We start from the raw sequence: 18638 nt of genomic DNA on the forward strand, positions 1-18638 counted from the left end.
GTTGCCTGTGGCAACAAAGAATCATGGTTACTGCAAAGTGTGCAGCTGTATTCTCGCATGACAAAAGCGTAACTCCTCTTTACTGAGCTCGTTCCTCTTCACTCATTCCTAATTCTGTCCACATTAATTTGGTAACTGCTTAGACAGGTGTGTGATTTGATTCTCAGAGCTTACTCAATTTGCTTCAAAGTCAGTGGGATTCTGAGTGAAGTCACAATTTGGTCCATTCCAGCTTAGTTGATCATCACATGTAAGAGTCACAGTGTTAAGGACTTTATGGAAGAATGGCACTTCAGAAATGTAGACTACATTCAAGGGGAAAAAAAAGAAAAATGTGTCATAAATATCTTTTGGTAAAACCTCTGTGTTTTTTCAGGTACCATATGCAGACCTATTAAACATGCAATTAAGACTAGAAACAAAACTTTGTACAGTAGGCTCTTTGAACCAAAGGCCCTAACAAAAAGGTACTTATAATTAATGCACACAGTGTATGTAGTTTTAATTTCAGCATGTAAAAAGCACCCACGGAAATTCACATTGCATACACAGACCTGTAGTTTGAATCAGAAAATGCAGCATATCTTGATACGAAGTATAAAAGTGAATTATAAAAAGAACGTTACTTGCCCCCCAGTGGCATTCACTGCACGTCTCTCCACTTGACAGAAACCTTTCTTTGATTTCAGAAAAAAATCATGGTTTTCTTGATCAATCATTTCAGGCACGCTGAAGTAAATCAGAAATGGATCAGATCAGCAAGCTGTGAACATGGAAGTGATTACTACAATAAAACTGCTTTTGCAACAAAGCAATAGTGCATGTCAAAATGATGTATTTTTAGAAGACCCAGACCTCAATTAGCCTATAAAAAGTATCTGAGATCTGGAGGAAGCCTTTCTGATAAGAAACATGCTGACAAAATTATGCTTTTATTTGAAAGGAACAGTAACAGCTTGTTCTGAAGTATACACACTTTACTAACACTTTGAATTGTGAATTAATATACATAATAAAGTATTAGAAAAAAAAAGTGATTCTTTTTCCTTTTCTGCTACTGGAGCATGCTTCCATAAGAGCACCGTTAGTCTATCGTTTTTTATTACTTTGAATCTACTTCAATTACGTTTGGCAGTATACTTCATTCCCTCTGCAAGTTTGTGCTTTATACCTACTTCAAGACCTCTCCAGACAAAAAAAAAAAAAAAAGACCACTGCCAAAATGTGGAGAAGCTGACAGATCTCACAAAGAGTCATCCTGTGGACTTCTACAAGCCTGTGGGTTTCAAAACAGCTCAGCCCAGGGCTGACCAGGCCGGCCTGTGGAGAGGTCTTTGCAAGAGCAGAAGATTGTATTTTAGGCTGGTTTCTGGAGGATAATATACTGGGTGTTAAACCCTTCATGCTGTCTATAGCTGGGAATTTTACTCAAAGGTACTCACCATATGTGTTAGCACCAGTGGGAGTCATAACATAGAGAAGCTCTGGCTGTTTTTTACCTTTAGATTAATCATTTAACAGCAATAAAAGGCACTGGAAGGGCTGGAGCCTTTTCTAACTAGAAACTGCTCCAGGTTCACAGGGACTGCTTTGGTGGAGGACTATTTGGGCGGAAAGATTCCTAGCATCAGGTGATGTGTTGTTAACGAGGTCAAAACAGAGCCAATGATGTTTCAGAGATGTGAGCCATCAGATTAATCAGCTCTGCTCTCAGAGAGCTATGTGCTTCAGAGAGGCTACCTACTGGGTTAGCCCTTGGCCATTTCACTCATAATCAAGTGGGATAGTGTTGAAGAGAAGTAAGATTAGAGTGAGATTAACAGATTGTTATAACTCTGAAAAAAATAGTTTTAACACTATGAGAACCAATTAACCCCATTTTTTCTGTGGATCTGGGTAGTGAACTGCAGCGCCAAGTGGATTCTCTGATGGCTAATAAGGCTACAGTTCCCTTTCTCCCAGAAAAGAGGGATGGTTAAACAGGAGCTTTGCCCTTTCCTCAGCTACCTGTTTAGGTGAAACTTGTAAGAATATAATACCTCACAGACCCTTACTCTTCTGTTACCTTTTGGTTGAAACTGCTAGTGGAGTCAAATATTATTGGCATACTCCCAGGTAGACACACACTCATGCACACACGCAGGGACAGAAGATCATATCCTTTGGAAAGCTATCTAAAAAGGACTTCCAGTACAAGTTTATTTAAATCTATTCAAATTCATGAATTGCATGAAACAGCAGCACAAATTGTAAGGGGGGCCTAGCTGAAATCTACTTAGCTGAAATCTACTTATCTACACTGAGCTTGAAGTCTGCTCCTGAGGGCATGCAAACTAACTCCCAAAATATAGCAGTGACGGAGCTTAGCACTAAAGTGTCTGTTATTCACTTTTATTGCTTAAAGCCACTCAGATGACTCCAGCCTATTCATGGGAAGAGGCTGTGTTTCTTTTGTACTCACTAACTTCTAACACCAGATGGCAAAGTACACGGGTACCCTATATATAGCTCCTCTTTTCCATCCTGTGCCTCTAATAACCACTGCCTTTTCCTTGCTGCCAAGCTATTCCTCTCAAGTGAGAAGCGTTCTGCTTTTTTTTTTTTCTTTTTTCTAAAAGCAGTTGGAAAAAAGAAAATGTGCTAGTTATGGTTATGCACCCTATTCCCCGGTTTTGGTTTAATTCTCTTTTAAGGCTAGAAAGAGGTTTTTATTTAAATCAGATGTGCCTCGCAAGCTTGTACACCAAATTCTGTTTTCCCTACCAGAATTAGTGGTTAAATATGCTGAGAGGAGCTCAGTAGGAGGCAGGAAATGCTGGCTCTGGGGTAAGATATTGCTTGCCCATGTGTGTGATGTGGCTATTAGCCCCTGCTGCAAATCTTACTGCTGAGAGCCGGCAGCTGTTTCCTCACTCAGGATGGTGGCTTCCAGTCCTCAGCACAGCCAGGACTTGGTGCATGCTGTACAAAACCTGCATCGGGGCTGGGGTTCCTGTCTGTGCTGTGCTCCGAGGGACTCCCGATGCATTAGGTTGGACTCTGCTATTCTGGAACGTGCCACTTTGAAGGATTATTGCATTTGCACAGCTCCTGGTTTGTTAGTGACCTTTCCTCAGCTCCATATCCTTTTTTTTTCTTTTTTTTCTTTTTTTCTTGGCACTGTATGTGTAACTGCTTTTAGCCCACATGCTAACACCTGTGTGTGAACTAGCTGGATGGTATATAAGCTAGAAATTATGTGTATCTAGATGCTAGGAGTCTACAAGAAAATATGCTGAAGACCATTAGAGCAGACCTTCAATCTTAAAACAGAAGGCAAAGTATCCTTTTTAATTACTTAAATTCTTGTTTCAGTATTGCGTTGGATGTTGGCTCTTCCTAAATATCCACATGGCTGTAGCAGTAAGGAGGGATTGTAATGTCTCTGTTTCCACACCGCTGGAATAGCTGGGTTAAATTATTGACCCAGTAATTTAAATTATTCTCAGAATATCTCTGAGAAATCAGTTAGTACAAAAACATGGGTCACTATCAGCTGTCTTCCACACCTTACTTTACAAATATGCAGAATGTATTGACTTCTTTGAGTTTATTTCTGGGTATAACCACAAAACTGGCCTTGAGTCTGTTATACTTTTATATTTTAGTTATTACTTCTATCTTTGTGGTCTTTTTTTTTCTCCTCTGGTGAAGGTGTCCAATCCACTGAACTTGTATTCTTGAGCTGGAGAGAGGTTAACAGGAGTGGGGTAACATCTGAAAGCTATTTTTGTTTTCCATTTTCTCTTTAGATTTAGATGATCTTGAGTGTAACAATCGGGTGCTATTTTTTAAGAGTGGGTTGCAGACTGCCTTTGAGGTTGGGTACCTTTATAACTGACAGCAGCAGGTGGGTACGTGTATATGTGTATGCGAAGTTATAGTTGTTGGTGGATTTTATGTAGCGGTTGTACTAGGTGCTTTGTTTAATGCTGAGAGGAAACCAGGTTCAACCTTACAGTGAAGGTTTTTTAGACCATCAGAGGAGACTTTTCTGGTGTTCTGTAGCACATACAGAAACTACTGTTGTAAAAGAGAAGTATGCAGTGATCTCTAAGGTGTCACAGCCATTATTCTCCTAAATACTGAGATAGTTAGTGCTGAGCCAAAATATGGCAACATGATGTGTAATGAGTACCAATCTATTAAAAACAAAAAAACGAAAACAAAAAACCCCACCACAAACAAACATCAGAAAACAAAGAAAACCTCTCCAAAAATGCATCTGAGGAGAGATTGCAGCTTGAGGGGTTTAGAGGCCTGCAAGTTCACTGTCTCATTGACTTAGTCTTATAAACTCTAATGTGCTTATAAACTCTAATGCCAGTTTGTTAAATTCAAAACCCTGTAATGGGGTGTGTGTTTTGAATGGACAGCAAATATGGTCTTACTACCGTTGCTCTCCTGGGGCTATTTCTTGCAGTTATGAAGCATTCCGCTTGCTTAGCATGCGAGACTTCCCTATGTTTTATGTATTATTTATTTCAAGATATCAATGTATTATTATTAGTTGTCATTAAAGTATTCTCAGTCTAAGCATTTTAAAAATTTAACTAAAAAATTAATTACACTGTCCCAGTTTGAGTCAGATGATGTGGGGCAGTACTTAGGGTTGCTGATGCAATGCAAATGTTGAAAAAATATTTGGAATTATTTTAGAGAGGGCACAGTCATATGACTTGTACCCTCATTTAACTGTATTAATATTATCCTGAATCATCTCACATTGGACCTGATGTCCAATGAACCTGGGATGAGGCTGGGACTTTGGAGCTCACAACAAAACTGATAAACTCAAGGATCCCCCTAGATAAGCAATGCCAAATACCTGTTTTTCAGCCTCACATATTTTGTAATGAGTGCATTAAAGATATTGCCTTTCTTGGTTAGTGATTTATCATTCTAGACTCTTTCTGTAGAGGCCTGCTGCACAAGCAAAAGGAAGAGGCAGTGTGTCCTGATCTGTTAAAACGTTCAGTTCTGGCGAGATGTGACAAATGTTAACATCCAATAATGTTTCTTTTATTATTACATTCTGAGTGCAAAGTTGTAATGTCAACTGGTGATAAGGTCATCAGTAGACCTTACACCAGTCAATGGGGAACTGATTAAGAAGCTTTCCAGACTGCACATTTGTATTCCCTACTAATGCCTACATGTGTGTACTGCTGCCTACTGTCCTGATCAGTGTTTCTTTCTGTAGATGATTGATAGTCTTGGTACTTACATAGGCCATAATGACTTGTATGCCTTGACTCTCCTAAAAGTATGAAACGCTTTCAACACAAAATAAAATTTAACTTATAGTAGTTATGTTTCAATAAAATGCTATGTTAGGCAAATTAATATAAACACTATTAGGAAAAAGCTGACAATAAGGAAGGGGAAGGGACTTGATACAGATAGGAGATGACCGACCGATTGCTCCTCAGCTGCATGCACCTTGCTGACATCTTGCCTGCAGCTCCTTGGCTGGGGTTATGTCTGGCAATATGCAGTGGCTATTAGCCTAATCTGAGCTCTGACAGTGGCAGAAGCAACACCTCAGGAGCCATGTGTCCAGGCTCACTCTCTAAGAGCAGTTTTGTATTATTCTGATCTGAATGTGGTGTCTGTTTGTTGTTGTTGTTTGTTTGATTTGAAAGTTTAAATCTAGAAGTAGTCAATGGCTGGGTATTTTACCTTGAAAATGTAACGTAGTTACTGCAGTCCTTTGTAGTTAACAACATTGAGAAGGAAAACAAACAAGTCCAGATGTGTTAGTGTATGGTAATGGTAGTGTATTGTATAAACTAGTGTACGTAATACAGCCAGTAAACAACATTGAAAAGAATAAATGTGATAGGAAAGACCATCCTGGACCACTTATCTATGGAGTTAACATCAGTCAAGTCAGGGATCTTGACTTTGATTTGGGATGCCCTTCTTCGTAAGCGTCCTTTCTTATGAAGCCTGTGCCTGTCCAGAGCACTCCTGCTGTAGAGGTCTCTGCTGGAAGTGCCTCTTCTGTACTGCAGGCTGGTGCTGTCGTATGTATACGTGGTGGCTTGGGTGTCACGGAGGCTCGTGAACACGCCTGAGCTGCTGAAGTCATTTCTTATGTCGAGTGGGCTAAGCAGCATGTTTCCATGGGGATCAACCTGTGACAAGGAAGGAATGTGAATTAGCTAAGTTCCTCAGCCAGCACAAGCTGCATCCCAGATGGGCAGGTACCTTCTGGCTCTACTGTTGAGCTGCTCCTGGTACCGCAGGGATGGTTGCATCTTATTGACAGAAGTGAAAAGATGCTGAATATGCTTTCCTCATTAGTATGAAATCAGCTGTTAAGCATCTAAATATCTTCCATCCTGACCCAGCTTCTTGGTCTGGGACCTTTTAACTCAGTTATCACATCCTCCATAACGGAACACTTCTACATTTATCTTTCATTTAGATCATGATCTTTATGAAATACTGAGGTTTAATGCCTGGTGACCTGGCACCCTAATCTTGTACTCAAGGTGAAAATAAAACATTCCTGTCTCTGTCATTTTTATACAGTTTTGTACAGTTTTAGTGCTGTGGGTTAGTTTCAAAAAGTTTTGTGATGACATTCATCATATGAAGAATGTGTAGGTACAAATAAATTTCATCAGTTATTGTAAAAATCTTGTGGTGATAATTAATTTTGGAGAATTAATCTCTTGTAGAGATGGAAATCCCTGCTCCCCACAGCATACCATTAACTTGTTCATCTGCAAACAGGTGATTCCGTTTTACTTAAGGAAACTTTAAATGCAGTAGCATTTTTTTAAATTGTTACCAGAAGTAGTTATTTCAAACATGTTTATTTGTGCTGTTAGGGCACTGTTTTAAAATACTTGAGTAAAGAACTGGAAAAGGCAACCGGTATATACATATATATATATATACACAAACATAAACATTTTGGTATCATTGTCTTTTTTCATGTATGAGTGTGATCACACACAAATGGCTGCATTACTACAGAGGGTTTACTTTTTCACTTACCTTTAGGTTTCCACCAGTTTGTAGTAGAACCTCTTTCAGAAGATGTTTCTGGTATTTCCAATATGACTTCTGACTTTCCCATAAAGATTTCCTAGATATTTCAAATTCCCAGATATTTAAACTTCCACTGTATCTTAAATGAGGGAAATACACACCAGGAAACAGACCTCTTATATGAAACTTTTAAGACTTTGCCTTGAGGCTTACTATTAAAATTGTTTTTCATATACTGTGGCCTTATGCCTGCCCCAAATATACCACAATTGGTACAAAGGCTATCTGTGTAAGCCTTCATGGAAAAGATAAAAAAAAATCACCCATTGACAATATCTTGTCTATTGAAGCAGCAGTGATATGCCATGCATTATTCACACTTTGGGCTTTACCTCTTCAGAAATGTATAGCAGAGTGAGGAATTGGTATAATAATCTACATCAGGTTTGAAGCAAATTCAAGGAAAACTTCCAAGTAGAGCACACAGGGAAAATCCAGTCTCCAGGGCCTGCAGTGGAGGAAAGCAGGAAGCCGGTGAAAGCCTCCATTCCACCTGGCAGCGTGCAAGATGTTTGTTCCCATTGCTGCTGAGATAAAAGGATGTGTGATGACGACTGGCACATTTACACTCTGCCAGACTAAGTATTTGCTAACTGAAAACAAAGACGTGAAGGGGCTGTTTGTACAGGAGTCTCTCAGGAGAGCAGTGGGAAAAAAAAGCCTTCTACAAGGAGTAATGGAGTCACCACAGACATAGAATTCACTTAGTGAGGTTTAGCAACTGATTCTTTACATACTGAAAGGATCATTTGGTGGGAATGTCGCAGTTTCCACCTCTGTTTTAGTGGGAAAAGCTTAAATATTCTGGGTTAGAGAGGCTAGCTGGTCACAGACCAGCATGGTGTTTGCAATGGTTACTTGAGGTATGGGCTACTGAGGTTCTACTTTTTAGGTCAAGTCTTCTAATATGTGCAGAAGGAAGATCTAAGCTAGGGTTTCTTACTCTACAGAGGACTGCTGTAGCTATGGGACTAATCATTGCCTGAAAATTATGAAGTTTTCTGTGGAAAAAGTAAAGGTCTCATATTAATAGTGGCCTTATAGTGTCCTTATTAAGGGTCTTATAGTGGCCTTCCAGTACATAAAGAGGCCTACAAGAAAGCTGGAGAGGGACTCTTTGTCAGGGAGTGTAGTTCACAGGACAAGGAGTAGTGGTTTTAAACTTAAAGAGGGTAGATTTAGGTTAGATATAAGGAAGAAATTTATTATAAGGGTGGTGAGGTACTGGAACAGGTTGCCCAGAGAAGCTGTGGATGCCCCATCCCTGGAAGTGTTCAAGGCCATGCTGGATGGGCCTTTGAACAACCTGATCTAGTGGGAGATTCTAACCCAAACCATTCTATGATTCTTTGATTTCTCTCCAAGTAAAATGAGATTTTAAAAAAAAAAAAAAAAAAGAATACCAGAAGTTTTGATGGGTCAACATTTTCTTTTCAGTTTTACTGAATAGCTCCTTGAGCTGTCTTTGATTGTATAATCTAATATTTAAACTAATTTACTTTAATGTTGTAATAGTAATAACAGTAGTGCAAGCATCATTAAGCAGTTATTATGGCTTCTCTTTTGTGAAGACAACTACATAAGTGCTTACAATGTAAATTGATTCATAGGGACGTTTCTCAAATTAATATGTCCTGGCAGTTTGTTACAAGCCAAACAGCATATGAGTTCCTAAGTTAAGTATTATGAATTATCCTATTATTTTTTAAAATGAGTTTTATTTAGATTATTTTAGGACAAATGATTTATATACATCATGAAACAATTCAGTCTTTGAATTGCAGGCTTTGAAGAGCAAAGGGCCTTACACTGACCTCTAATAAATTAGCTCAGGGAAGTATAAAAGTCCTTCTGATGTACCTGGGTCAAATTCTCTGCTTATGCAACAAGAAGTTGGGCTAATAGTCAAATAATAGTTGGACTCATAGTTTCTGTGTCTTAAAAAACCCTTTCAGAATTTATTGAAGTTCACTCCAAAATGTTCTTAAAACTTGTGCAGCTGAAGAAGATCAGGGGTGGGCTGAACCCAGGCTCTGTCTACTAGTTTTCTGGCCCACTGGCTGGCTGCTGGCTTTGGAGTGGAGCATTTCAGCCTTCCTCTTAGGTAGGAAAGATGAGCCATAACAAACCCTGAGTAGTTTTTCCTTGCTTGGATATAACCCATTTATTCTTTCAAATACTGCCTTTATGTTCCTTAATGGAAATGTTCTTTGTTATATTGCTATCCTGGAACATTTTCAGTTTAGATGGATCATATCTTTTATCTTACACTTAAATTTTGCAAGGCATTGCTTGTTTCCTCAAGACTGTGCTGCATTAAGGAGTCTCAAGTTCTCTCCCTGTAAAACATAAGGGCATCAAAAAACATGTAATTTTTGCCTTTTGAAAATGAAGTATCTGTGATGCTCAGTCTGTGATGATTTAGCACAGACTTAGGTCTGCGTGGCTGAGTATGCTCAGACTATTGTTTAGAAACACAATGGTGGCATTTGTTGGCAAAAAGTTGGTGGAGAAAGGCTGTGCTGGAGACTCAAGGATAAAGTTACTGACCAGGAAAGAGATGAATCCTGCCCTAAATTTTATTATGTAAACTGGCCATTTCTGCGATGAAAACAGGATTTCTTGATTAACAGATATTCTTTTACCTGCAGTAAAAGTATCACAATCTCCTCTTCAAAGAAACAGTTTATACTCAACAGGGATAAACTTATTCAGGTGTGGATTTACATGAAGGCTGAGCTAGTTGTGTGGTGGTGTGCTCCCTTCTTTTTTATCCTTCCACTACCACAGTGCCAGAAAATTATGCCTTCCTTGGATCCTCTGGCTGGTCTCTGGCTCTCCATCACGGATGTTTTGAGGTTCACAGAAGATTTGGAAGGAAGGTATGAAGTTGTGCAGAATTAGAGGGCAAGAGACCACTTGTCACCTGCCTTGTGATGTAATTTATTGGCTCCTTGATGGTTCATCCTCTTCTCCACTTGCATTATGATTGCATCCTATCTGTTTTCATGCTTAAGAGACGTCAGTGTAATGATTATTCACATTAGAATTGTCTAGGGAAACAGAAGCTGCTGTACATGTGGACCACCTGAATATTTTCTTAAAGGACTGTTTGTTCTATTAATACATAACTATGGTGATTTCCTCAGTGACATCTTGCTTTGACAAATGGACAAGGACATATAAGCATTTTTTTACATTTTATTCAGAGAAATAGAAATCTTTTTTGTTACATTGTTTTGTTTTTGTGTATTAAAAAAACAGAAAGGCATAAATTGTGAAACTGAAGAGGCGTTATTTTCACTTTCTTCAGTCTGTAGAGCAAAAAACAGCTACAGATGAAACAGTAGGATGGTATCAGTTTATGTCTGGTCTTCTCTGTTTTAATATCATGGTCACTTTGCTGGTGAAGGAAGTCAAACTCTTTTAGTTGGGAGGGCTGTATGTCAGATGGAAATAAGCAATATCTTCACCTAGCACAAAAAGAGGAAGCACTGTTACATACATCCTGTTAGTTATAGGTCTCTGTATGGTTACATGATTCCCTGTAAAGGGAATAAATCTCCTGTAGCTGCACATACTTACAGCTGTACTTCTTTGAGTTCCAAAAAAGCTTTTCCCTGCTCCAGTATAAACCATCATAATATCAATGAAATATCTGAAAAGATGATGAAGAAGGGCTGGGAGCTGTCTTCACTAGAGGTCACACAAGCTTATTGCATTGCTCTGCTCTGATCATGTGCATTCTGCCTGCTGAAGACAGAAATACTGCTGTTGGACATCATTTCCACGCTGACTAAAATGAGTGCTCACAACGTCACACATTGATGTGTCTCCAGTGCGATAACTTAACTTCATTGATATCTGTTCAGCTGTATCTATATGTATATGCGTGTCTATGTTGTGTATACATATATCTAAAATCACAAACCTGCACTGTACAGACAGAAAGCATTCTACTGAATTTAAGAGTTCTCAGTATCAAAATGTAATTTCAACCTAAAGTGTGAACACTTACAAATCCTCATTTAAAATAGGTGTTCTTTACATTTGCTGTCAGAAAAATGCTGGTGTATATATGTCGTGCTCATGTCGTGAGCTGAAAAGCTCACGTGTATATATGTTGTGCTCCTGTCGTGAGCTGAAAAGCTCACGTGTATATATGTCGTGTATATATGTCGTGAGCTGAAAAGCTCAAGTGTGTTCATAAATCTATTCCATCCCATTCTGCTTATTGTTCTTTGGGTAATCTTCACCAACATAACATTTAGACAAAGCTCTTTTATATGAGCTAGGTCTTTTTGATATTCAATCAAACTAGCCAAATGTGTAGGAAAAATAGCTTACCTGCACTCTGACTCTCTTATCCTGACTTCGGTGAGTGCACTGGGGCCTATGTAGCCAAGGCTTTCCTCTTCATCATGAACCCCTGTTGTGCTTTTTCACTTAGGCTGGATTAGCCCAGAAGCTGTGGAAGTAGCTGGTCCCAGTGTGTGGATTTTTTTTTTTCCTTCCTTATTTTCCGCAGAATCAGACAGACAGTATCTACACACAGCAATCCAAAATGGCGACAACAATCCATATCTCCTCTGCTTTGTGGAGGACAATACTTTGTGGGACCTCAGAGATCGCTGCAAGTCTGAGCTGAAATTGTGCATTCACTGTAATAAAGCATCTCCTACATATTGGGACAGGAGGCAAATGTAGGTAAGGACTTTTAACGGGCTCATGAGTTCACTGGGACTGAGAGCATGATGCCTAACAGCAGGGGTGTGGCTGCTGGAACACAAGACATCTAGTTGGACACACAACTCTAGCACTAATAAAACACCACAGTTTTGGAAATGCACTTCCTGACATGTATGTGAAACTGCAACCATCCATCAAGCTAATGGCTTACCTTTTAAGAGTTTTATATGTTAGTCTTTTTCTTCAAGCTGAACGGAGAGCTGAAATAGATTTTTGTCCAAAAGTTACCACCTCAGGCCACAGCAGAACAGAATTTTAAGAGGTAGCCTGGATAAGATCCATCCAGATACTCGGATGGAATATATTGTAAGAAAATAAGAGAGCAGCAAAAATTCTTTGGGCTCATTACTATGTATTTTCCACTGAGAATTTCTGAGAATTCAGTGGTGTGGGTTTCATTCAAGACTCACTGTAGCAACAGAATCTGTCTTTGCTTTCTATTTTTGGTGAGGTTTCTGTGTATAAAAGGAAACTCTATATTAAATATTTATTCTGTACCAACTTCTGTAGAAAAGTCCATCTTTACAGTTGAAATGGTAAATGTTTAACTTCCTTGTATCCCTTTTCTTTCTTCTGTGCTGCAAATAAATGCTTCTTCTCAATAGCCGTTTGCATGTTCTGTAGTTTCCTACTCTGTTTTGAGTTGAAGACTGAAAAAAATACGTTACTGTAATCTCCTTAGAATATATTTTTTCTATAGACAATCTTAAGTGATTTATGCATGTGTTCGAACAGTATTTCTCTTGATCATCATATTCATCAACATTGTCACAGCAGAAATAATGTTTGAAAAGTTAGTTTGAACATTTTACCTGGACTCTAGTTGTTTCCTGTCTGTTCCTCTCGCCTGCAGCATGTCCTGTCCTGTCTGCTGTCTTTTTTTGACGTTGGGGTCCTTTCCCAAAGAATATATAGTTTACAAAGGCATACTCCAGCAAGGCCAGAAACACAAACACAAAGCATCCCATCAGGTAAATATCTATTGCTTTGACATAGGGAATCTTTGGCAAGGTCTCCCTGAGGTGGGTGCTGATGGTGGTCATCGTCAGCACGGTTGTGATTCCTGCAAGAGAGGTGGACATTGACTAAAAAGATAGTGAAGAAGAGATGAGTGTAAAGGCGTTGTTCACCTACTATGCAATTCTGATGCTGATAGCTTAATAATGTGATCAGGTCCTAAATACTTCTGGAACAATTTATTTACAGCAGTAGCCCTGCTTGACCCATAGAGTATCTTGTATTGTCCTGGGGAACCAGAATAAGTATCCAACTTTTGACTGAAAACCTTACCTTTCCCTCCTGAAAGGGAAGTTTTGTGATAAAATGATGGTCTTTGGTGAAAAGAAGGTGATATTCTTGTGCCAAAGACCTTTTCCTGTTAAAGGGGTGCTCTGAATTAAAACATTTCTATCTCACTTCTGTTTTTTGTTTGTTTTTCTTCTTTTCTTTTTGTTTTTAGCTGGATGAAATTATTTTTAGTCTGGTCTAATCACGGGCCATTAATGTATCTAGATAATAACACTATGCACAGGCACAATGAGTTGAATTTACAGAGAGGTGAGTCAAAATAGAGGTGGGAGAAAATGGCTGTCTGACATTCTAATTTGAAGAGGGTATCTGCCTTAAAGCACAAACAGTGGCAGAAGATCTTGGTTCTTATGGTAAATTGTAGGAAAGAACATGGTATGGGAAATAAGCAACCATGGGGGTAAAATAGGCTTATTTGGTGTAAACTGGTTTCCACTGTTGTCCATAGGACCTTGTGTATTCATTCAAGCTACACATCCAGCTGAAGGCAACTCTTTTTAACATCAATGAAATGAAAAAAAAAAAAAGGAAATAAAAATGAAAAAAGTCAGTCAGGATCCCAAACTAACCGCAGAGCCAAACATCAGACATAGGCAAGGTGACATCTGCCTGCCTTCCCAACAGTGAAGACCCTACGCTGAACGGCGTCAGACCACAGTTAATGTTTCTGAAATCAGCTGCACAGAATTGGCACTACTCTGTTCAAAGGCAAGAAGCATCCACGTATCGCGGTGATTTTGAAAATAAGTTACCTAGAGCAACTCTGGCTGCAGAGGCATCATAATTGATCCAAAAAGATACCCACGACAGAATAGTGATCAATGTGGAAGGCATATAGGTCTGCAAAATGAAGTAGCCAATATTTCTCTTGAGCCGGAAGCTAAGTGATAACCGAGGATATGCTCCTGAAAGAAAGAAGTCATACAATGACTAATGCCTAAGATGAGTTAGACATTGATATTTCTGGGGTTGGGGGGGGGAGCTTTTTTAACTAGCTGGTGCTTACCTGTTGTAAACTCCACTCTCTTTGATACCGTCTTGTAATCAACAATAGAAAATTGTGGGAGCTCAATGTTACTAACTCCGGTTACCGCAGACTCCCCTCCATTCCAATAAAATTCAATATCATCGGTTGTGTATCCATCTGAAACAGAGGCACAGTTTGGCTATTGATTTTTCTTTTTGTTTCATCAATTAGCTTAAATAGTTGCTGTTAAAGTGGAAGGAGCTGCTCTTGAATGCTGTTGTGTGAAATTCCTGCTATACAGAAGCCACTTCCACTTCTCTGTGCCTAGAGGAAGCTTCTTAGTGCAGAAAGTGAGAAAAGAGAAAATAAGGACAGAATTTAAGATTAAAGGTCAATTTTTAGCTAGCTCTAATAATACTGCTTTTAGTTCAGGCTTGAGTTGCTCAGTTTACTAATAGACTGATAACATTAGGGAAACTTTTAAACTGGTTAGGAGGAGCTCTGACAGTAAAATCAGGTTCCATGTCCAGCTTTGCTTTTGATTTCCTGTGCAGCCTGTGACAAAACACAGAGTTTGGATCCAGCAGAGGCAAAGATGATTCCAGAATAATTCAGGAGCCTGTACTACCATCTGACACCGTCTGGCTGAGCTGTAGTTACCCCTTTGATATTCATAGTGTTTTATATTTTAATTAGACCACACCATTATTGATCTGTTATCATAGAATAATTTCCTATCTACTTTAAAACCAGCGTGTTTCTTCTCCCTTCTTTTAACAGTGACGTCGATTATTTTTCACGTAATTAAAAATTAATCTGCCATTTTACCATTGGGAATGTAAACATTATTGTTAGCATTTTCAAATACATTTTAATTAAGCTCAAAAGTGGTTGAATTTCAAAATCCCACAATTGATGTCATTTTTGAACTAATGCTTAAGCTGCTTCCAGTTTATTGCATTTTGCTACTTTCTCCAGATGCCCACTGAAAGAAAGAAGAGCTCATCCAATTTTAAACTTTTCCTTCAGGCGTGAGAGTTAAACCACAGGTTTAAATCATGTAACACAGATCAAATAGAAACATGCATTTGAACTCAAAACTGGACAGTGGTTTTGCCACTGAACAAATCACAGCATCAGAAGCCTCTGCAGAGCTAGGAACTTTAAAATCTATATGCACTGCTGATGAATTTTCTAGCTAGAGATATTAGACTTGAGATGTCTGTTCCTATGATAGTGCTTGGTAATAGGCTCGTCTCAGGAAGGCTGACCACATGCAAAATGGATCTGCAGGTCCCCTCGGGGCAGTTGGAGGAGCTCTCAAAGCATGCCACTGGGCTTGAGAGACCACTTAGAAATTCTGCAGTTATTGAACGGATATCTTTTGATGCAAACATACAGTGACGGATTGAACAAGGTTAAGTGTTCACATCTTATTTGTGAACTGTGCCATGGTTTGCTAACTGTCTGAATTGCTGCTGAAACTGTACTAACCTGTGTAATATGGATCATTGCTGTTTGCTTAAACTTCGGTGCTTCCCATTACTTATACCAATTGATTTGCAATAACCCATCTCAGGGGTGTCACGCCGGGTGCTCTGCGTGGCTGGTTTTCCTTGCTTTCAGGTAGAAGCCCAGGAGCTTCTCATTGAAAAAAGTCGAGGCAGCTGCTTGGTGGTGGGGCTTCAGTAACTGCTTTAAAGGCACGGCACACAGACATAGGGCCAACGTGAGCCACATGTGTGGTGCGATACTGAAGGGCAGAAGCAGGAAATGAAAACTGATGAATCTTTTTAAAAAGTCAGGGAAATTTTAACTTCCTTTTCTTGCAAGTCTGTATTATAAAAGTATATTGAATATTTCCCTCTTTCTAGAAAGATGCAGCACAATAGAGGAAAAGGTAAGCTATTATCTCATACTGAAAGTGTATTGATTATCTGTCGGCCTGGTACCACACGGACATCTGCTACGTGAGGTAGCAGTCACAGTTATCGCTTTGTCTTTAGGGGCTGGTACTAGAAAGAAGACCGGTGTGAGCACTACCCAAAAGTTTCACAAGCGCTTGATGCGAAGTGAACCAGGGGAAGGCTTAGATGTGAGAATCAGGGCTTCTGCTTCAGGGTGTGGAAGAAAGTGATGAACTTGCTTCTTCTGCCCTGTGCCATCAGCTGTTCCCTGTTCCACACCCTTCCCTCCAATTTTGCCCCAATTCTGCCTCTTCCTCAGCCAGTGCAGAGATATACTGATAATGAGAAAGAGCTGATGATGGTTTTTATCCAGGATCGTTCACGTTTCTTAACTCTGCTTTTAGACGAGTAATCGAGCAGGAACACTGCCTGTGGTTTTGAACAGGCAGCACACAGGTTTTCCTTGGCAGTCCTTGCAAAGATTTGGGGGCCGGATTCCCACGCGGGGGCGCCCACGCACCGCGCAGCGCTGCCTCGATCCCGCGCCCTCCCTCGCACAATTACTACGTGATTGCCAAGATTTTTTTGAATTTATTATTATTATTATTAATAAAGCTTATTTGATATGTGTAAGCCTTTGTTTGCTCCCTAGATTCTTTCCCATCTTCAAAACCATTAAAATGCATTTTATTGCTCAGCTCCAGACATTAAGCTTCTGCTTTCAAGAAAATAATGTCTAGGAATGGTAATACAGTCCCTGATGTGGCAACACTTCATTTTGTTTGCTTCTGGACCCGCAGCTGAAAGCTTAAGGGAAAATACTTAGGCAGAAGTGCCACAGGTCTAATTGGATTCGAACATGGCAAGAACTAGTTATGTGTAAATCTTGCTGTTCACAGAAAAAAATGCTTTAGAAATGTTATATAGCAGAGATGAACAGTGTATTAGATGTTAATGCCACCAGACTGCTTTATTTTCCACTGCGTTTTTTCTTGCCACCTCAAATACCTCTGGATAAATAAAGATTCATATTACATTAACTTCACAAACAAAGTCATGGTTCTATTCCTAGGACCCATTCCACAGAGATGTACAAATGGAGCCCCCTTTTTTCCATCTGCTTCTTCATGGTAGGCAGCTCCGAACACCAAGCAAAAGGATCTCTTCCTTAGGGATCTGAGTCTAAGTAGGGCATTTCAAAAGAGTATTTCCAGTCTGTGTGCCCTAAACCATTCAGCCTCGTCTAAGGACATGGAGCTGGAGCTCTTTTTCTATTGGCTCATCCCTTTCCTAACGACATGAAGTTTAGTGTGATTGCTAAATGTAGTTTTACAGCATCATTTTTCTTGTTTCATATAGTTACCATTCCTCTGACAGTATTTATGATGATAAAACATTTTTTCTGCACACCACAGAGGTGATCCGTACAGTGGTAAATTGATGGTTTCAGCTGAAGCCCAATGTGGGACTGGGGCACCATAGAGCCAAACGTCTGATTGGAATACAATGTCACTAGTTAACATTAAAGTGGTAGAATTGCTTGAAATGGCTCCCTGTCACTGTGTTAGAGTGGGTGTTTACATCTATAAGTGACTTATTTCTTTATTTCTTTCTTTATTTTCAGTGAGGAATACAGGCTGACCCGAAGGAAAGCAGCCTTTTACTTTGTATAGGCAGATGGCAGATTGTAATGTGGGATATGAGTCAGAATTTAGCCTAAGCAATAGTGACCCAAATGAATATTTGGTTCGATTGCTGCAGTATAACAAATTGTCAGTTATTTAAGAAGGTTTCTCAAATAAAAATAAATCTAACATATGGGGGAATCTGTTCTATCCCAGTTGGAGACATCATTTCCTATCCATTAGAAGCAAAAAATAAATGTTATTACTGCACAAAGTCACTCTTGCAGCATTCTAATCTAGTTCAGGGAGTGAATTACAACCTTGCCTTACTTTGCAAACACCTTTAGTATCAGTTTATTTTTCCTTGTTATCTTGTTTTGCCCCTTTAACTTTTTACATCTCATTTGCCATCGAGACTTGATACGAGGTTGGAAGTCCTTTGGGAGAGGAAGTGTTTGTTTTTGCTTAATATCTCTTTAATGGCTAACACAGCAGGACTTCTTGGTATTACTGTAGTCTCAATAAATGGAAACATTTCAGAGCCTCTTGAAGGTTTGTGAAAGAGTCATATGAGTAGTGAGACTTGTAATAAAAATGCCTTACCAGTTTATTTGTCTCCTGGATAATGCCAGTGATGTCAGAGGACCTACTGAGTCTAAAATATAGATAATACTGTTCACAATCAGAAAAACACAATAACATGCTTTATCTAGTATGGCTTTTGTGTGCAAAAGTACCTCTTATAAGGCATACTGGTATTTTTATTTTATTTTTTTTCCTTTCACTAGTGAGAATTTAATTCTTATTGGCTATAAACAAGTAAATCAAGGAATTATTAGGAAAAAATAAGCAAAATCCTTTAAACTTTCATATGCTTTCCAATCCATGTTGTGCTATATCTTGACTATTACATGCAGTTTTCTTTCTCCATAATAGGTGTACTAAATTGGCTGCAAAGAAGGGCAACTGGGATGATTA

General features: G+C 39.1%; 1 protein-coding gene across 2 annotated transcripts in view; it reads right to left on the reverse strand.

Annotated features, from left to right (window-relative positions):
- Positions 1-481: 481 nt before the first annotated feature.
- GABRB1 (gamma-aminobutyric acid type A receptor subunit beta1) overlaps positions 482-18638 on the reverse strand; it is a 130161-nt gene continuing 112004 nt past the window's right edge. Inside the window, exons 6-9 of one of the 2 annotated variants that reach the window (XM_083833205.1) lie at positions 14168-14305; positions 13914-14066; positions 12666-12916; positions 482-6179 (exon numbers count right to left, since the gene is read on the reverse strand). In XM_083833205.1, coding sequence (XP_083689331.1) covers positions 5832-6179; positions 12666-12916; positions 13914-14066; positions 14168-14305 — 890 coding nt within the window. In that variant the 3' untranslated portion in view covers positions 482-5831. Of the gene's footprint in view, positions 7553-12665; positions 12917-13913; positions 14067-14167; positions 14306-18638 lie in introns of both variants that reach the window. The other variant, XM_083833206.1, reaches the window with a different exon arrangement.

Source organism: Anser anser (genome assembly GCF_964211835.1).
Source record: "Anser anser genome assembly, chromosome: 4".
Lineage (NCBI taxonomy): Eukaryota > Metazoa > Chordata > Aves > Anseriformes > Anatidae > Anser > Anser anser.